At 51.4% G+C, this 17,007-nt stretch overlaps 5 protein-coding genes across 5 annotated transcripts; 2 read left to right on the top strand and 3 right to left on the bottom strand.

The window, feature by feature from the left end:
- Positions 1–1,190: 1,190 nt before the first annotated feature.
- SMAC4_04847 (uncharacterized protein) lies at positions 1,191–2,681 on the bottom strand. The gene is made up of 3 exons (XM_003347493.2): positions 2,556–2,681; positions 1,902–2,249; positions 1,191–1,829 (listed from the first exon to the last, which is right to left on the bottom strand). The coding sequence occupies exons 2-3, from the start codon at positions 2,184–2,186 to the stop codon at positions 1,752–1,754; spliced, it is 363 nt and encodes a 120-aa protein (XP_003347541.1). The 5' UTR covers positions 2,187–2,249; positions 2,556–2,681; the 3' UTR covers positions 1,191–1,751.
- A 683-nt stretch (positions 2,682–3,364) lies between these two features.
- On the bottom strand, positions 3,365–8,085 carry SMAC4_04846 (uncharacterized protein). The gene is made up of 5 exons (XM_066090193.1): positions 6,309–8,085; positions 5,724–6,248; positions 5,219–5,672; positions 4,932–5,156; positions 3,365–4,865 (listed from the first exon to the last, which is right to left on the bottom strand). Exons 1-5 carry the CDS (start codon positions 7,158–7,160, stop codon positions 3,865–3,867), a joined length of 3,057 nt encoding a protein of 1,018 aa, XP_065945920.1. The 5' UTR covers positions 7,161–8,085; the 3' UTR covers positions 3,365–3,864.
- Positions 8,086–9,200: 1,115 nt separating this feature from the next.
- Positions 9,201–10,594, top strand: SMAC4_04845 (uncharacterized protein). Its single transcript, XM_003347491.2, has 4 exons — positions 9,201–9,371; positions 9,448–9,622; positions 9,682–10,089; positions 10,169–10,594. Exons 2-4 carry the CDS (start codon positions 9,470–9,472, stop codon positions 10,295–10,297), a joined length of 690 nt encoding a protein of 229 aa, XP_003347539.1. The 5' UTR covers positions 9,201–9,371; positions 9,448–9,469; the 3' UTR covers positions 10,298–10,594.
- A 473-nt stretch (positions 10,595–11,067) lies between these two features.
- On the top strand, positions 11,068–12,973 carry SMAC4_04844 (uncharacterized protein). The gene is made up of 6 exons (XM_024655725.2): positions 11,068–11,165; positions 11,281–11,388; positions 11,559–11,651; positions 11,746–11,899; positions 11,967–12,172; positions 12,229–12,973. The coding sequence occupies exons 2-6, from the start codon at positions 11,335–11,337 to the stop codon at positions 12,361–12,363; spliced, it is 642 nt and encodes a 213-aa protein (XP_024511033.1). The 5' UTR covers positions 11,068–11,165; positions 11,281–11,334; the 3' UTR covers positions 12,364–12,973.
- A 2,726-nt stretch (positions 12,974–15,699) lies between these two features.
- Positions 15,700–16,821, bottom strand: SMAC4_13157 (uncharacterized protein; the record flags this gene model as incomplete). The annotated part of the gene is made up of 3 exons (XM_066091281.1): positions 15,700–16,207; positions 16,331–16,616; positions 16,731–16,821. 3 exons carry the CDS (start codon positions 16,819–16,821, stop codon positions 15,700–15,702), a joined length of 885 nt encoding a protein of 294 aa, XP_065945919.1.
- Positions 16,822–17,007: the final 186 nt, after the last annotated feature.

The raw sequence follows: 17,007 nt of genomic DNA, 5'->3' as shown, positions 1-17,007 counted from the left end.
CATGATTCCAATGTCACAGCTTTTTGCATCAGTGCTCTGAGATAGACGCAAGTCCGAGCTCAAAGACTTAAAGAGACCGAGGAGGACCGAGGAGTGAAGTTCACAGCCATTAACCAGATTCCTTCCTTCCTCATTCGTCCTTGAATTGACCTTCCCACCCAACCAGTATTTCAGATGCAGGTCACCAACAAGGTAATGAAAAGAAGACTAGTGAGTGAGTTATGGTCCAATCAGTCATCGCCATACAAGATGGTACCAGAAAAGAAGAAGACTGTAATCCTCCAGGCTCCAAGGATCAAATACCTACCTACGTACCTAGCTGTGTATGGGTACACTTTGAATTCATCACCGGGTCAAACTTGATCCCCTCAGAGCCGCCCAAGCGCAATCCAATAATCCAATTCACCATGTTCCAGTCAACAGGTCATTCGAAAAGACGTCTCCCGAGCATGAGTTCTTCAATGTCAACACTTTGACAGCATTTACCAAAGCAACCTCTAACGAAGCAAGACTCTTCTCTTACCGCCGCCAGGTAGCCACGCGGGCCAGAAAGCGGTTTACCGCGACACCATCGGGCAACATCGGCACTTCAGCAACCGCCTGGGTTCAGCCTCACCCTGAACAGTACCTGCCTAACGAAATCCAGCTCCTTCAGTGAACCAGCTTCAAAGACCTTTGGTAGGTACCTTATCACATCGATGCTTGCGCTCATGCTCGCGCCCATCGGCTGCTCCAACGTCTTCACTCCTGGCCGCATTCTTGTCATCCCTTCGGGGGCTGCTAGCCGTCAGGCACAATCCTATGGTTATGCATTTCTGTGTCGTTCAAATGTTGGTGTTTGAGACATCCTCAATCACGTGTCGCTTGGGTGATTGTGCGTTTGGCGTCTTCGTGGCATCCAGTCCTCTAGATCTAACGTTGCTTGTTCCCATAAGCGCCGGCCATACCAGGCAACTGGCATTGGTGGCGGGTGCGGGTATGAGAACTGGCCGCGCTTGACGAATCGCTTCCTGTTGCGAACCTGGCGGTCTAGGCCTGGATAACTGGCCGTTCGCTAGCTTTCGGATTCTGAATGGGAACCAAAAGAGTATTTATAGACGGGAGGTGAGCACTAGTATCTATTGAATGAGAGAAAAGTGATGAAAAGGTAGTGAGTCCTCGCATTCGTGTTCGTTCTTCGTATGCAAACTCCAGCGGCATGGTTTTGGGTTCAGCATGAAGTTCGAGATTGCATCTCGATGCTGCTGTGGTTAAGTTGCTGTGCCGCAGGTGTGCAGGACATCATGAAACCATCAATGGTGATATCGAAAGAAATTGAAATACCTGCACCACCTCCCGAATCTTGTCCAAAAGCTCATCCAGTTGTTCTTTTCAGGATCTGAATCCGCTCATATTTCTTCGACTCCCTTGTTACTCACCTCCCAATCTATCCATCTCGAAGGCATCTTATGTCCATCAAACACTCACACACCCGTCACAGTTCACGCATCGCATCATGAGTCGAACCAAAGGTTTGTTCTTCAGAATCAAGCAGTCATCATTAATATGGTATCGTCATAAGCGCTGCTGCTGCTCTAATTCACTCCTCCTCACTCTACTCCTCTTTCCCCTCGACTCCACTTCGACTCCAACCCCTAAGCTCCGAGAAGCCCAAGCCCAGCCCGTTTATCAAAAACGCCAGCTCGCTTGATTAAATTCTCTCCCGCTCAAGAATGTCGTGTCGTGTCATGTCGTGACTGGTCGTGTCAAGTTTACGAGTGGTTCATGCCGCCGCCCCTCATGATGAACTCGCCGTTGGAGTCGTTCTTCCTTCCTTGGCGCTCGGCCATCTGTTTGCATTCCCATTAGCACATGTCCTGATCTTTCAACGTTATCACAAGACAAAGAGAAATAAAACATACCGTCGACTCCTGCAGGGTACCCTTCTCCAAAATCTGCTTGATGGCATCCTCTGGGTCGGTGGAGCCGAACTCGTTCTCGAGCGTCGACTTGGACGCCGTCTCGTAGCGGCCCTGGGCGCCGTGGCTGTGGGTGGTGAAGACCTCGAAGCCGGAAACGACCTGGGCCAGAGGGGTGGACTTGTCGCCGACCCACTTGTTGTAGTCCTCCTTGGAGTCGACGAAGACAAGGAAGTCCTCGCCGGTGCCCTTGTAGTGGACCTTGGTCTCGGTAGCACCGCCGCGCATTTTGATGGATTTGTGAGGGGGGTTTGGTTTGGTTATGTGTTTGTGTAGCAAATTCGTGAAGTTCTGTAGACGAGGGAAGGGTTTAGGTTAGCTGTCTGTTTTGTTGCTGTTGCGATGTTGCTAGGATCGGTGCGACTGTGGTCTTTTATGCTCGCTGCTCATGTAGGAGACCTAGGGGAATTGGGTGAATGTCGTCGCGTGACAAACAGGCAGTTCCATCCTCAGTCCAACTGGAGGAAGTGAATGGAAGTTCCCCAATCGCAGCTCGTTTGACCACCCACCCCGCCTTTAAACGAGGATATGGGACTAGGTAAGAGAGCATCTAACTGGATGCGATGTGCTACAAGCACACAAGCTGTGAAAACTCACCTTGATAACTTGATCAAATCGTCGTCGTAGTAGTAGTCGTTAAAAAGTCGTGATAGTTCGTCGTCGTTGGATGATTGATTGGTATAAAGAAGAGAGTAGAGAGGGGGAAAAGAAGTTATTGTCCGTTTCTGCCTCGCGCCTTATAAAGACGACAGAATTACTGACCGAAGGTTGGCTGGGCCAGCCAGAGCCAGCAAAACAAACAGACAACAACTACGTCATAGGTGACGCTTCGGGGAATTGGATGTAATTGGTGGGTCTTTCTCGACACTTACTCCACACTATCGCGGCAGGCACAACTTTAGCAAGGAATGGTGGGGCGGGAACAGCCCCGCAGATCCATTTTCAGCGGGTTTCTGAAAGCTAGCGCGCACAATAGCGCTGCCGCCCTGTGGATCTTTTAGCTCTTTCAGCGCTGTCACCAAGACCCTCCAAGCTCTCGTACAAAGTAAACCATGGCACAGTTCCTCAAGAATGAAATCATTTTCCCCTTACCCTTCCATTGTTTTCAAGATCCAACTGGAATTTGTTTCATTTGAAGAGGGTCCCTGAAGCTAAATTCCACTTCCTAGCTTTTGTCTTGTCCACAAAGAGGAGCTCACTGCTCACAAGACCGAGTTGTAGCTTGGTACCTTGCAGCCGAGCTCTGGGTGACCTCAATTACGTCATTTGTCAGTCGGACAACGGCACGTCGCGAGTGACTTCCATCTGGCATCGGCATTCACGACAAATGCCAACGTTTGCTGACCCATCTGCGGGCGGTGAGATGCTTGGCCTTATTCTTGGCTATCGGATTGAGGATGCTCCGTCCCGAATCATTCTGGTTCTTGATGATACAGTAAACACCATCACTTTGGATCCCCATGAAAACATCGGGCCATATTGGCGGCATTTTCATTGTGAATCATCATGAAAACATCAGACCATCGAACGTTGACTTCCATAATTCCATCAGCTCAAAGCTGCCTATCATCTTTCCTCCAGCAAACGAGCGACTACCATTAAGACATCCGGGTATCTGATAATTTTTGAGATAACAATCTGTCCTCCCCACCAGTATCACCACCATCCTTGAGCATATAACCTCATCGCCGAGGTGGTATTCAACACCCGTTTGTTTGTTTGTTGTTCTTAAGCTCGTGAAACCATAAAGCCATAACCATGCGAAGAAAAACAAGCGGGTATTATAGAATGCTTTTATCCGACCAAACTTTCCCAACCCAAAAACATGCCAACCGTCTTACCCTTACCTACCGCCTATCATGAAATTTTGTCTGCCCCAATGAACATTATTCCCGAGTTCCTTTGCTCAACGAAACAGATTCCTCAAGCTTTGTACCACAACCTCCCTATGCACATTGACCTTTTGCCATTTGTTCCCCGCTGTTGACGACGTTGTCGTCTTCGATCTCTTCCTCAGCCTCCCCGGCCTCGGAACTGACGCCTTGTACTCAGAGTCACCGGACGAGGTACTATTCCCGCTACCTCTGACACTAGCTGAGTCAGCAACCGAGCCACCATTTTCCTTTCCCCTCCTGACTGACATCTCCCTGGTCGACTGCTTGCTGAGATTCGACTGTTGGATACTCGGTGCCCTTGAGCTGTTTCCAGACGAATGATGCAGGACACCCGAGATATCACTATGAACCATCCGTGTCCCTTCAGTTTCGCTCTCTGACCGAACGCGCGCTCGGTCCAACCGACGTACCACACTAAGCATCTCTTTGCTCACCGAGTCTGAAGCGCTGCGAAGCATGGGACTTCGTCTCTCGATCTTATCGGGTATCACGGAGAGTAGAGAACAGCTCGTTTCCTGCGAGTTGTAGCAGACTCTGCTCAGAGCTTTCGTACTTGTGCCCTTGGAGGGAGTTGAGCCGACAAGAGTCTCATCCTCCGTGCCGTTACTGCCGCTCCCTCCTTTGCGTGGGAGACTGGTCAAACTAGCAGAGCGTTTGGTGAAGCTGCTCGTAATGCTCACCACACTGAGTTTTCGCATCATGGATGACGCTGAGGCTCGGACTAGCTGCTCGCTTCGGGATCGGGCAGTTATCCCGGGGAAGGGCAGGATGTCTCGGGTCCAGACATCTGACAGCAGAGCCTCGAGTCGAGCCCGCTCTTCACGGGATGGGGCAAGGACTGGCAGTCGGGTATTGGTAGTCAGGAGGGATTGAGATCGGCTGATTGAAGAGCTTGTCCCAGAGGCGGGTGCATCTTTGATGACACTTGTATTCTTCAAGATTACTTGGAATAACGGTGACTTCGGTCCAACAGTGGTCGCTCTATGTATTGATATCTTTCTGGCAATGGTTCCTGGAAACAATCGGTGGTTAGCTTCTTTCTCCCTTTACATAGGCTAATTGGTGAGTGACCACATACCTGGCTTTCTAAAAACAGCACCCAGTGTCTTGATATTGAGCGAAAGCAAGCCAAAAGTTGCCGGTTGCATTTGATCTTGGCCTTCGTTGGTCTGCTGGTTGCCGAGGCGTGTACGCCATTCCACCTCCTCTTTTGGTGTACATGCTGTCAAGATGATCTCGTACAACTGATGGTCGCAGAGAAACACAAGCTTCCAGGAATATGGCGCGGTGTGACATTGAAGGCCTATAGATACGTCAGCACGAGGTTCACACGGATGGAGACATCTGACAGTATCCATCTCATACCTCGACCGTTGTCCACTTCTTCCAACTTGACGTTGCTCAAAGCAATGCAAGCTTGGATTGTGTATATCTGATCTGTCCTACTAGCTGTAGCTAGACAGAACCATTCTTTGTACAGTAGAGCGACCATGTATTGTCCGTTGACGCCTTCTTTTGTCTGCCAACAGGCATGTAGAGCTCCGCATAGTTGAATGTGACCGAATGATCGAATGCGATTCTTTGAAGCTGCATCCAGTTGCTGATTAGGGAACACCAGGCGGTCTTGGAGAATCCATGTCTTCTCTAGGGTCGACTTGATTTTGAAATCATCCGTAGCTTTGTTGATTTCTGCGGTGGCCTCTCGCAACCGGATAAGTGTGTTCTCGATCTCCATATGAGAGTATGGGCAGTCTGCCTCTGGGGTGTGTTTTAGCAACTCGGCGAAGAGCAATGGGTACTTGCATACACGTTGGATCGGCTAGACCTTGTTAGCATACATCCGCATTTTGTCCTGAGATGTGTTACCTACCTTCATAAGCAGATCCCCAATAGTCAAGCTCTTTCTCTCTTTGTCCTCGTAGCTATTAGCCGAGCCCAGAGAGGAAGCCAGAATTTCGATGCCCTTTTGGTACGATTGCCATGCAGGCATTGTCCTGTGAACAGAAGCAACGTCTTTGATCATCAGCTCGTACTTGGCACCGTACTCTTCGTAGATGAAGAATCGGTTCATCTTCTTGGTGAATATCTTGGAAACTTCGGCAGCAACTTGGGGATCAGCAAGCATGCCGGGCACTTCCCGAAGCCATGAGATACCATCTTTATCTTCTGGTACTGCATCCAGACTCCTCCATCGCTGATGACCACGAAACCCTGAGCCGGCTGAAGGAACTTGTGGAGGAAAGTTGAGTTGTGTATACTCGGAGTGAGGGATAGCTCTGTGGAGGTCGCCTAGCATCTCCTCGTGCAACTCAACGATGTCATTCAGGTTTCGGTTTATGGAAGAGCGAAGGCTGGCTGGCAAAGTAGGGAGGGAAGCAAGAATAGTAACGTAAACCTACATAAGGAGTTATGGGTTAGAGACAATGGAAGAAGATATGTTGAAGATGTGACATACATTCATCAGGAAGCGCACATCTCCAATGTAACTCTCTTCCGTGTTGATTAGTTCCTCCAAAACCCGGCGTCTCTGCAATGACCTCCCTATAGCCGCAGGATCCACCATCAGCTGTCGCTCCGGACAATAGCTGTCCTCGGAAAGCCGTGCACCGGAGAGAGAAGCTCTGCTGCTGCGTTCTGTCCTCGAGTGGCCACGGGATGACCGAACAGTGTTTCTCCGGGAGCGCGTCAGAATAGTGCTGGCACTAGTCAGAGATATACTGGCGCTTTTGACGGCCGTCACGAAACCGAAAGAGGAAGTTGAAGATGATTGTCGATGGTGGCCGGGTCCCCATGCTGTCGAGCCCGCACCGTCGAGATTGAAGTAGTGAGACGTGGAAGCATGCTCGTTACCCATGGCTTCCTGACGGCGAACTGCTCGTTTGTGCAGAGTCTTGATCCACTTTTGAAACGGCCTGTTCGGTTTCGAAGGTTTACTGGCTGGAAGCTCGCATGGTGCTGATGTTGGTTTCCGGTAGACATAGTTGCTACTTTCCAGGGCATGATGATGTGCAACGCCATCTTGAAAGTCGTGTATCGTATCCAAAGTGTTCCACCCATGGGGCCCGCCCTCTTCAACCACGACGACAATAGGACTGGAGTCGAGGCTGCCCTCTCCTGTAACCGTAGCATCATCCAGTACATGATAGAGTGGTTGGATCTCGACTGATGGTGAAAGCAACGGCAGCGGGTCTCCATTGGGGTCGAAGGGGGTATGAATGGCGCTTATCGGTAGAGTAGAAGGAGATGGCGGTAAAGGCTTGGTGACGGGATCGACATGGGTATCGACACTGGGTCCAGGAACTGCCATTATGGGTTGGGTCCAGTGGTCGAGAGGATGTTCCAAGAAAAAGAAAAAGAGGAACAGGTAGAAGGGGTCCAGAACCAGACCTGATGAGGCTCAAAGGGAAAACTCGAAACTCCAAACTTGAAACCTTGGTTGAGGCTCAGATGACCACCGTGGAGATTCTCGAGTCCAAGTGCTCCTGCAGCAACAGCAGCACCACAGATAGTATCTCGGATCCCTGGGCACCAGTGCTCTCCTAGTCGAAGTGTTCCAGATGATGCACTGGCCCTTAGCAAAACATGGTAATTTAAGAGGAGCAAAGCAGCAGCGGTAAGACCCAGTGACGATGAAAAGATAATGCACAATGCGTAGAGAGTAGTTGACCGAGAAACCAAGAAACCAAAAAAGGTTGGAGAAGCGAAACACCGAAACGTTTTCCTTTCCACGACTGATGAAGCACGAACCGGAACATTGCGAGGAGGGGAAGAAGAGAGAGAAGTCTTTCTTTCTGAGAGGGATCAAGGATAAAACAATGGGGCAGAAATTTCTCTCGGCTTGAAAATGGTGCAAGATTGTCCGTTATCGCCAGATGCCGTGGGCGAAACAAGAGGTTGATTGGGAAGGAGCTTTCCATCACCCACCTCTTTAGTCCAGTCCGAGTCCCAGTCCAGGACAGCCCGGGAAGGAGTGAGTCCTTTGTCGCTTCCTCGCCGGCTTTGCTGTTGCCCGCTTTCCACTTGCTGTTAATGGCCGAGACCTGCCTGCTTCGTGCCTGCCTTGGGACAAAGTGGAAGTAGGTAGAGGTAGTACCACGAACAACACTCCGACTTTGCACCCGTCGACCAAGAGTCACTGCAGCACAGGACGGGAAGAGGAGGTCGGGTTCAACTTGAACCTTGTCTGGAAAGGTCTGTCTCAAAGGCAGGACAAGGTAAGGGTAGATAGTTGAGATAGCCACTGTCTGTACTAACGAGAGTCGACAAGGCGGCCGGGGATGCGGACAGCCACTCTTGGATATCTAGCGCAAGGCACGTCATCGATGATATCCTGGCCACCAATGCTTGCCTTTTCGAATCCATTGGTATCTAGATCTATTGGGTATCCGAGCACGCCGAGATGGTAAGCGATATTTCTTGGGCGGTCTTGATCTCCAGCTGAAAAGGCAGTGGAAGGGAGGACTCAGGCGGACTCGGGGGGGCTCGGCCAGATGTGTTCTCGATCAAAGCGGAAGGCTGGCTGCGAGAATCGGACGTGAAACCGCAACACTGCCGACACGTGGCTCAAGTCAGCCTATGGATTTGTTCATCTCTTGGCTTGGACCACCGGGTACTCCTCTCGTGTACTGTGCCCTCTGGTCGCTGCAGTGCTGAGAAAGTCCAGAGGGATCCATCATACAGACACGACTGAGAAAGGATTGTGGTAGTGTAGAGACGGGGCAGAGAGGTGGTCATCGACTGACACTCTGACAGTGTAGAGCCAATCACTACCTATCGTGGCTTGTCCATTGGAGTTTTTGAGTAAACAATGGAAAACAAAGATGCCTGTCTCTGTGGGTCGGGTAATATCTGAAAAAGAACTTCAGCTGGGATCAGAGACGGTGAGGCACATCGCGAGTTGCAGCACTGCAGCAAGAGCGGTGGGACGTCGATCATGGACGCGGGAAGGATGTTGTTTGAGGTTGCGAAAAAGTAAAAGAGTTCGCTTCATGCCGTGTTCCATCTCTCGGAACTTATTGCCCTTGCACCCTTGACCGCTGCTCTCAAAGGGAAGGTGTGCTTGATTGAAGTAAGGGGAGTTTTTGTCGACGACGAGAAAGAGGAAGCAACCGCTCGCTCCATTTCTTCTCGTCCACTTCTGCGCCTAAGCCCTGTGGCCCTTGCTTGTGGTTGCTTTAGCGCAGGCCATCCCTGCGACAGGTGGGAAGGCGCCATTCCAGGGAGCCCCGGCCAACACCGTCCGAACGGGTCGACTAGGTGAATGCTGCGATTTGATTGGTCAGATTACTCAACATGGAGGGGCCAAAGAACAAAATGCTACCCCGCGCCGCCGCTCACCTCATCCTCGGCCCACCCGACCACCACACAGGCGGCCGGCGAAGAGTGGAACACGGCCGGCAAACAGGCCGGGCAAGCAAGAAGTGAAGCTCACTGAAGCTCAGGCTCAAGCAGAGAAGCAGAGGCATCCATCCGGCCAGGCCACCGCAACGCGTCATTCGCTGGAGACTAACTCACACAGGTACATACATACTCCCATGTCTGAGATCGAGAGTATCATCATGACTTCACAACGGAAGCTTACCTGCACTTTATAGAAATCTTATATTACATTTCACCATGAGCAACCTTCATGCGCCCACTGTCCCCTCGGGACCGACATCTGCTCCTGTTTCCAACGGCAATGCTGCCCATTTATCCTTTGCTGAGCTCCAGCGCAAGAAGGATGCTATCGAGGGGGAGCTCAAGGCCCTCGGTGGAGTGCTTGATTCGGTTGGTCCATATCCATATCCAGCCTTCATCAAGACAGTTGACTGATGAATCTGGTGCAGCACGGCGTTGACATGAACACAAACCTCCTTACTCCCGATGGTTTTCCCAGATCCGATCTCGATGTTGCGCAAATCCGAACAACAAGGTCGCGCATCATCCATCTTCGCAACGATTACAAGGAGTTGATGAACTTGATCGAGAAGCGCCTGCATGAGCATTTCGCCAGCATCAAGGACGACGACGAGGAGTCAGCACCTATCCCCACCGATCAGTCCGCGCCGCTACCAGATTCGGTGCCTGAGGTTCTAGAGCAGCCCTTCGCCAAGGTCAACAGTGTCGTCGACAACAGCCCAGCGGCCACAGCAGGTCTAAAAGCCGGTGATCTGATCCGCAGCTTTGGTTATGTCAACCTGTCCAACCATGACAACCTCAGGAAGGTGGCAGAGTGTGTTCAGGGCAATGAAGGGGTAAGTCATATCAGGCTCTGTCAACCACCAGCAGTTGCCTGCCAGTATGAAAGCTGAGCTAACTGGTTATACTTCCTAGCAAAATATTCTTGTCAAGGTCTCTCGGAGCACTGCAGGTACGCGAACCCAAGAGCTTCGACTGACGTTGACTCCTCGCCGCGACTGGGGCGGTAGAGGCATGCTTGGATGCCACATCTTCCCACTATGAAACGGCAAATGAGACTACTATAGGTGATTGCCTGGAGCTAGGCAGAGGAAGATTGTGATACGAGACTAGCGTCATTGGGCACCGAATTCGCCAAAAGGTGTTAGGGAAGATTCAGGACGCATCGCTGCCGCCTGAAAAATGAGTCCTCTTTGGGGATTTGCTTTGTAATGGAGGGAAAAGGCATCTGAAGACTGACTGGCATTCGAAAGATGAACCAAAAGGCCAAGGCGCCAGGGGTCCTCCCTCGCCGTAGTAACAAAGCCAGAACCAAAACAAAAACAAACGAATTTCAGACAACAGCGTATGCGCCCACCTGACAGAACAGGTGAAAAGGCAAAACCTTGATCGAACCGCCCAGGACAATTTGTGTGACCTGGCATGTAGTCGACAGCCGTTTTCAGTTTTGCGTGACACAATTGAAACTTCCAGACTAAAAGAGAAAAACGAGCAAACCTGGTGACAGTGAATAGAAAGAAAAGGAAAAGATGGAAAAGCGATGAATGGTGCATCCACTATAACCCAGCGCTTGACACCCCTGACAGGTTCTTTGTTTCCCGGCGCGCGACTGCACGTCAGTAGACATACCAGGAAAAAAGACACGAACGGGCGGCACTGCGACAGAGTTCGGTTTGTGTTGACTTTGCGCCGTTCAGGTTGAGTGGTTGAGGTTGCCGCACTGACCAGGCGAGTCACGTGCCCGTCACCTAACAAGCACCCCGCCGCCCAACGAGTTTTTCGTCAAGGCTGGTGGTCTTCCCTTAAGCGGGTGCCTTGAAAACACAACATCATCCACCAGGCTGTCTGAGGTCCACTGCTTTCTCTCTCTTTTGACCACACCCATTTTCCCACCCTCTGCAAAATCGCAAAGGTGCGTCTCTAGTCGAATTTGGATCCCTCCCTCCTCCCCTCGCCCTTATTTAACCTTTCGATACCCCGCCCATCTGTGTCGCTCCGACCGGTCGATAACTGACTTATTTCAAAAGGACTTGTTTACCTGCTTCTTTTCGCCTGCGATATTAAGCACCCATCCATACACAATGTCGACCCCTACTTTCAAGCTCGTCCTCGTCGGTGACGGTGGTACCGGCAAGGTCAGTGACACTTCCCATCCTAGGCTTTTCCCTCCGCGACATGGACGGCATCCTCGTCATCAAACACCATCGACGCTCCAGTCCATATGCCGCTGCGCTGCGGGGTGGTGTTGGTGGGTAACCGTCTGCTTGCTTGGACCGTTGCGCTAACATCATGATGCCATCACCAGACCACCTTCGTCAAGCGCCACTTGACTGGTGAGTTCGAGAAGAAGTACATGGCCACCCTCGGTGTCGAGGTCCACCCTCTCGGCTTCAGCACCGTAAGTCTCGATGGCCCCGATTATACCAACGCGTAGTCGCACGCGCGCTCGCTCGCTCGACGACCCAGTGCTGACCCAACCACCCCTCATGCAGAACTTCGGCCAGATCCAGTTCGATGTCTGGGATACCGCCGGCCAGGAGAAGTTCGGTGGTCTCCGTGACGGTTACTACATCAACGGCCAGTGCGGTATCATCATGTTCGATGTTACTTCCCGCATTACCTACAAGAACGTTCCCAACTGGCACCGTAAGCGCCCCTCATCATCCAGGACTTGTCACCACACATGACAACATCTTTCTGACAATACCTTTAGGTGATCTCACCCGTGTCTGCGAGAACATCCCTATCGTCCTCTGCGGTAACAAGGTCGACGTGAAGGAGCGCAAGGTCAAGGCCAAGACCATCACCTTCCACCGCAAGAAGAACCTCCAGTACTACGATATCTCCGCCAAGTCCAACTACAACTTCGAGAAGCCCTTCCTCTGGCTCGCTCGCAAGCTCGTCGGCAACAACGCTCTCGTACGTTATCCCTCCGTCAGCTCTTTCAAAAGTATGATGTCTAACCGTGTCTCTAGGAGTTCGTTGCTGCTCCCGCCCTTGCTCCCCCCACCGCCGTTGTCGATGAGGAGCTTATGCAGAAGTACGCCGCCGAGATGAACGAGGCCGCCCAGATGCCTCTCCCCAACGAGGAGGACGATGATGATCTCTAAGCGGATGGATAGGGTCGACTTCAGGGCCCGGCTCAGGCGAAACCCCCCTTGGTCAGGAGTCATGGAGTTGTGGGAAAATGAAAGATTGGTAATGTCCGTTATGAAAGGATGAGCGAGTCTTCCAGACGCAAATGACAAAAAAATTACTTCGCATTCTGGGCAGTCGCCAGTCCGGAAATAGGTTGGAGAGAACCAGCCTTTTTGTCACCACGTCGTCTTGGAGGATGAGGGAAAGCGGGAAAGCGATCGAAGTCTAAAGCGAGGAAGACAAGACAGCCGAAAAGAGAGAGGTCATCGATTCCGAAGCTGTTGGGTCTTTTGTGTTTCATTTTGCGCTGGGAACTTGAAGGGTGGGCTGCTAATCTGGTTGTCTCGACTTTGCCGACTTACACGACAAGTTCATGACTCCCGTTACCAACAGCATCTGGACAATGTCAATCGATCTGAATGAGGAGGGTGCGAGGGCGGTAGACCTGCATGTTTTTTTTCTTCGCTTTTCTCAATAACGAATGACTCCCATTTTATTTAGTAGGTAGATTATCTTAGATAGGTACACACACAAACTACCACAAAATACCCTTTGGTAGACACCATCACTTTCTCTCATGATGCTATCAAATGTCATTAGCAAACGGCCTCAAATGAAACGACGAAAGCGATAAGGTTAGGCGGTGAGGCCCATCCGTACCGTACCACCCCGCCGGCGCGTCCTCCAACGGCCACGACCAAAGTGGTTGCGTGGTACGTGGGGCGTTGGGCGGCTGGCTCCCTGTCATCCCGTCCTGGCAATGACATCAAACCACAGCTCACTTTCTTGTCGTGTCGTGCTCTGGGTGTGTCGCTCTCAGTTTTGCCTGCCGGTGCCAACGAATGAGTGTCATTGCCGCGATCCCTTGCCGCTCTGTTTGAAAGTGAAGCTTGCTGTGAGTCACAGTCTATTTAGTGCTAGGCTAATTTGGATAGGAACACGGCGTAAAATCAGGCAGCACAGAATGACCGTGTGTTATTGGCACAGAGGAGAAAAGGTGTTTGTCAGCGCCAAGTGCCAAGAAATTAGATGCCTGCCGTGCCCTTCAGTAAAGGGAACTTTGAGCGGGCCAAGACTCTCTTTCAAACCAAACACCAAAAGAGGCCAAGACAACGTCAGGTTCAACGAGTTCAGCGACTTCAACAGCTTCACGTTCCGGCCTCAAGGTGGACTGGACGGCACTATTCGACTTCGGAAAACATCGGATATCGCACCGAAAATGACTACATGCTTCTCCTGAAAATATTGACTAGCAGAACCGGTGAAAGAGTCATACGTCGCCGGCTTCAAGTGAACGACATCCGGACGGTCGAGGGTCGGGAACATGGACGGAAGGAGACGCTGGACCAACGCCATCGTGAAAGCAATGGCAGCTACTGCGAGCTGGAGTTAGGCCGAACGTCTATGGTCAGGCCACGATCAGGTGGAGGTCAAAAACCAAGGATACCTAGGACCTATGGTAGGTCAACATCAGAGAGGTCGAAGGTCGAAAGCCGAGGCTTTGGCTGAGATCTAGACACCTCTACGGTCGAGCAGCCAAAATCCCAGGATTCACGATATCGATATCCCCAGGGCAGGAAGCCAGGATTCAGAGACCCGGACGTTAAAATCAACTATGAATCAATCATGGCCGGTATTTCAGTCATGAAGAGCCAGAGAGGAGTTATGACTGGGAAGGAAGTAAGAAGGTTTCTAGACGATGTGCCGCTGAGGGGCTACCTGGGTATCGACATGTCTAGAGGCGGATTGAGATGGATTACATCTTTTCTCCCGCCTTACGCCTTACGCCTTACTTGACTTCAGTCTCGCTCGGGCTTTGGAACACTCACGGCCTGGCACCAGAGGCGCCGATTCAGCCGATCCAACTAGATTCCTGTTGGGACTCGTTGCGGAAAAAATAAGGGGAGCGTGGCCGTTCGAAGTGAAGGCCCAGTGCGGTGCGGGGGGGAGAGACGAGTAGCACGGGCTTTTGAGCCTAGAGGTATCTACTCAAAGAGCTCGTCACTACCTTTTGCACCGACGTACGGTTTCATGAGATGGGCATGGGCATGGGTCGAGATAGCTAATGATGAATTGCTTGCGTGTCTAGACATACAACCGCCTCACCTAGTCACACTCCCAGTTTTATTCTCAACTCGCCGGTTTACATTTACCTCGATGGATGGATGCTATCACATCGGATCGGGCTCACGTTCAAGTTTTGACTCGCTGTTCAGCTACCACTCTCTACTCACCGGCACTCAGTTAGGTTCCCCACTTCCCCGTTTAATACGAACGATATGCAGTGTACGCGGAGATGATTTCGGATCATCACATTACCTGGCACCAATATGTGAGGTTTACTTTGATCCCTCAAGTCCCTCAAGTCCTTCAAGTCAGGTGCCGAGGGATAGATATCACGGAAGGGCAGGCGGGAGGAAGGGCATGGATCGGTCGGTCGGTCGGTCGGCCGGTCGGTCTTGTTGACGACTCAGGCAGGACCTGAGAATCCCGTCCGCATGTTTTCTATCCATCTGTAATGTCTACTCCGTCTGCTCGCTGCAGGTTTTGCTACCTTACCCACGCAGTCGGTGATGAAGCGGTACAGCACAGCACAGCACAGCACCCGGCCGGCCGGCCGGTGAAACAGGTTAGGAAGTGCTGGGAACACTTCAGTTAGAGGAACCTCCATGGAACCCGTTTCGTTGCCTAGGCTGGGAGCCTGGAACTCTTGCCGGGGACTCCTATCGGGGACTCCTGCTTGGGACTCAAATACCTCTACTGTCTAGTAGCACTCAGCGATGAGGGCGCATCCGTCTTCATTCTACCCTTATCTAGCCAGCTAGCTTTCCTGTTACCTTCTGTCTTGAGCGTTGGTGGCTTTTCAGTTGGGAGAGCCGGAAGAAAAGAGGGAGAACTGAACTGAACTGGTCGGAGTTTTGCTTCGGTCGTTATAGTAAGGATAAAGGGGGATACTATGATAGGCAGCCGAGCAGGTGAGCAAGTGAGTGAACAAGCGGGCAAGTGCTTCAGCTGCAACTTAAGTTGCCATCTATTCTAAGATCTCTTCTGACCTTTCAAACCGCTCTCTTCACCTTTTCATTCCCACTCTCAACCGTACATTCTCTCTTCCATCCTAGTTAATCATCATCTTCAGTCTTGTTGCGTATCGCGGTTGCCGTTGACCTCATCGTCTCCTCCTCTCTTCACTTTGGAAACCACTACTCATCACCATTTTCCTCTCGCTTCCAGTCAAAAACCCCCCTTTTCACATACTCAATCTTCCAACCCTCATCCCCTCTTCAACCGCTCACAACCAAACCCCCAGTTTAGACAGCAAACTCGTGCTCCCAAAAAGCCAAAAACCTCTCCGCCTCCACTCTTCCCAGCTCTCCCAGCTCCCTATCATCACCCGAAGCCTGTGCCATCGCGTTCCTAATCTGCTCTTTCCCTTCTTTGGTCTCAACTAGCTCCAGGAGATCCCGCAGGCCGGGGAAGTTGACGAAGATTGGACCTGAGAGGACTGAAATGGAATAAGGGGAGAGAGGGGTAAAGTGCCGTTGGTTGGTGGAGGGGGCGATGCAGAGGGGGAGGAGGGTGTCTCTGCTGGGGATGTAGGTGTTGGGGTTGATGTCTCCTGGGTGGTTGTAGTTGTGTGGATGGTGGTGGGGATGGGTACCTGCGGGGATTGGAGTGGGATCTGGTGCTGGAGGGGGTACGGGAGTGGGAGATGGAGCCTGTTGTTGAAGGGAGGAGAGGAGTGATGGCAATTGTGAAGGGTGGGGAATGGGGAGGATGGGGATTGAAGAGAGGGATGGCTGTTGAGTTGAGAGGAGACTGCGAGTTTGTTAGTTGATTATATCTTCACAACCTGTGATTCATCGATGTTATGACGTTGAACGCTCAATAAGACCAGAACCCTCAAAGACACAGGTGAAGACGGAAGAAATGGCCACCTACTCAATCTGTAACTTCATATACCCCTCCAGCCCTTTTTCCTTGCCCTCACTGCCATGACCCCCTTCACCATCCAGAACGCTATTACCCGCTCCAAGCGCATAAACAATTTTTGCCTCTGAATCATTGCTTCTATCCGACTGGCACAAGGCCATAAAGCTACCTATGCACTCCATCGTCTTTGGCTTATTACCGACATCAACAGCCGAGAACAACAGGAGACGAAGGACGGTGTAGCTGTTTCCACTGGGGATCATGCTGGTTATGTCGTTATTGCCTAGCTCGGTTTCTTTTGGGAGTGGACGTGGTCAGCAACAGTCAGCACCGACGAGGTGAATCATGGATGGGATTGGGATGTAATGGAAGAAGAATGCGGAAGGGAATAATGGTTTGGCGTATCTACCTTGCCAACGACCTCCCGGTTGATGAAGAAGTTGAGCTGCGACTTCAGCCCACGCGGGCCTTTGTCTGAGGGTTGAGGAAAGGAGGTTCATGGTTATCGCTGGCTGGTTGGAATGGGACACTTGGCGAGAAGATCAAAAAGATCGGGAGATTTGAGCGTGAAAGTGTAACAGAGGGTATCGTGCGAGACGATGGTACCTACAAAAGGTGGCAAGTGAGGTCCATGTGCCATGAAAGCGGTGGTTCATCAGAGCAAGCATTCTGGGGTGCTCTTTCCC

Source organism: Sordaria macrospora, chromosome 1 (genome assembly GCF_033870435.1).
Source record: "Sordaria macrospora chromosome 1, complete sequence".
Lineage (NCBI taxonomy): Eukaryota > Fungi > Ascomycota > Sordariomycetes > Sordariales > Sordariaceae > Sordaria > Sordaria macrospora.
This window is presented reverse-complemented; position numbering and strand designations above follow the sequence as displayed.

Excerpts from the sequence above, each read along its gene's own strand:
- SMAC4_04847 (XM_003347493.2), bottom strand. The coding sequence starts at position 2,186 with ATGCGCGGCGGTGCTACCGAGACCAAGGTCCACTACAAGGGCACCGGC. Across the intron at positions 1,830-1,901 it reads GTACCCTGCAGGAGTCGACG|ATGGCCGAGCGCCAAGGAAG; the intron begins GTATGTTTTATT and ends GAATGCAAACAG.
- SMAC4_04844 (XM_024655725.2), top strand. The coding sequence starts at position 11,335 with ATGTCGACCCCTACTTTCAAGCTCGTCCTCGTCGGTGACGGTGGTACC. Across the intron at positions 11,652-11,745 it reads ACCCTCTCGGCTTCAGCACC|AACTTCGGCCAGATCCAGTT; the intron begins GTAAGTCTCGAT and ends CCCCTCATGCAG. Across the intron at positions 12,173-12,228 it reads TCGTCGGCAACAACGCTCTC|GAGTTCGTTGCTGCTCCCGC; the intron begins GTACGTTATCCC and ends CCGTGTCTCTAG.
- SMAC4_04846 (XM_066090193.1), bottom strand. The coding sequence starts at position 7,160 with ATGGCAGTTCCTGGACCCAGTGTCGATACCCATGTCGATCCCGTCACC. Across the intron at positions 5,673-5,723 it reads TTGGGGATCTGCTTATGAAG|CCGATCCAACGTGTATGCAA; the intron begins GTAGGTAACACA and ends AACAAGGTCTAG. Across the intron at positions 4,866-4,931 it reads TGCTGTTTTTAGAAAGCCAG|GAACCATTGCCAGAAAGATA; the intron begins GTATGTGGTCAC and ends GATTGTTTCCAG.
- SMAC4_04845 (XM_003347491.2), top strand. The coding sequence starts at position 9,470 with ATGAGCAACCTTCATGCGCCCACTGTCCCCTCGGGACCGACATCTGCT. Across the intron at positions 9,623-9,681 it reads TCGGTGGAGTGCTTGATTCG|CACGGCGTTGACATGAACAC; the intron begins GTTGGTCCATAT and ends AATCTGGTGCAG. Across the intron at positions 10,090-10,168 it reads GTGTTCAGGGCAATGAAGGG|CAAAATATTCTTGTCAAGGT; the intron begins GTAAGTCATATC and ends TATACTTCCTAG.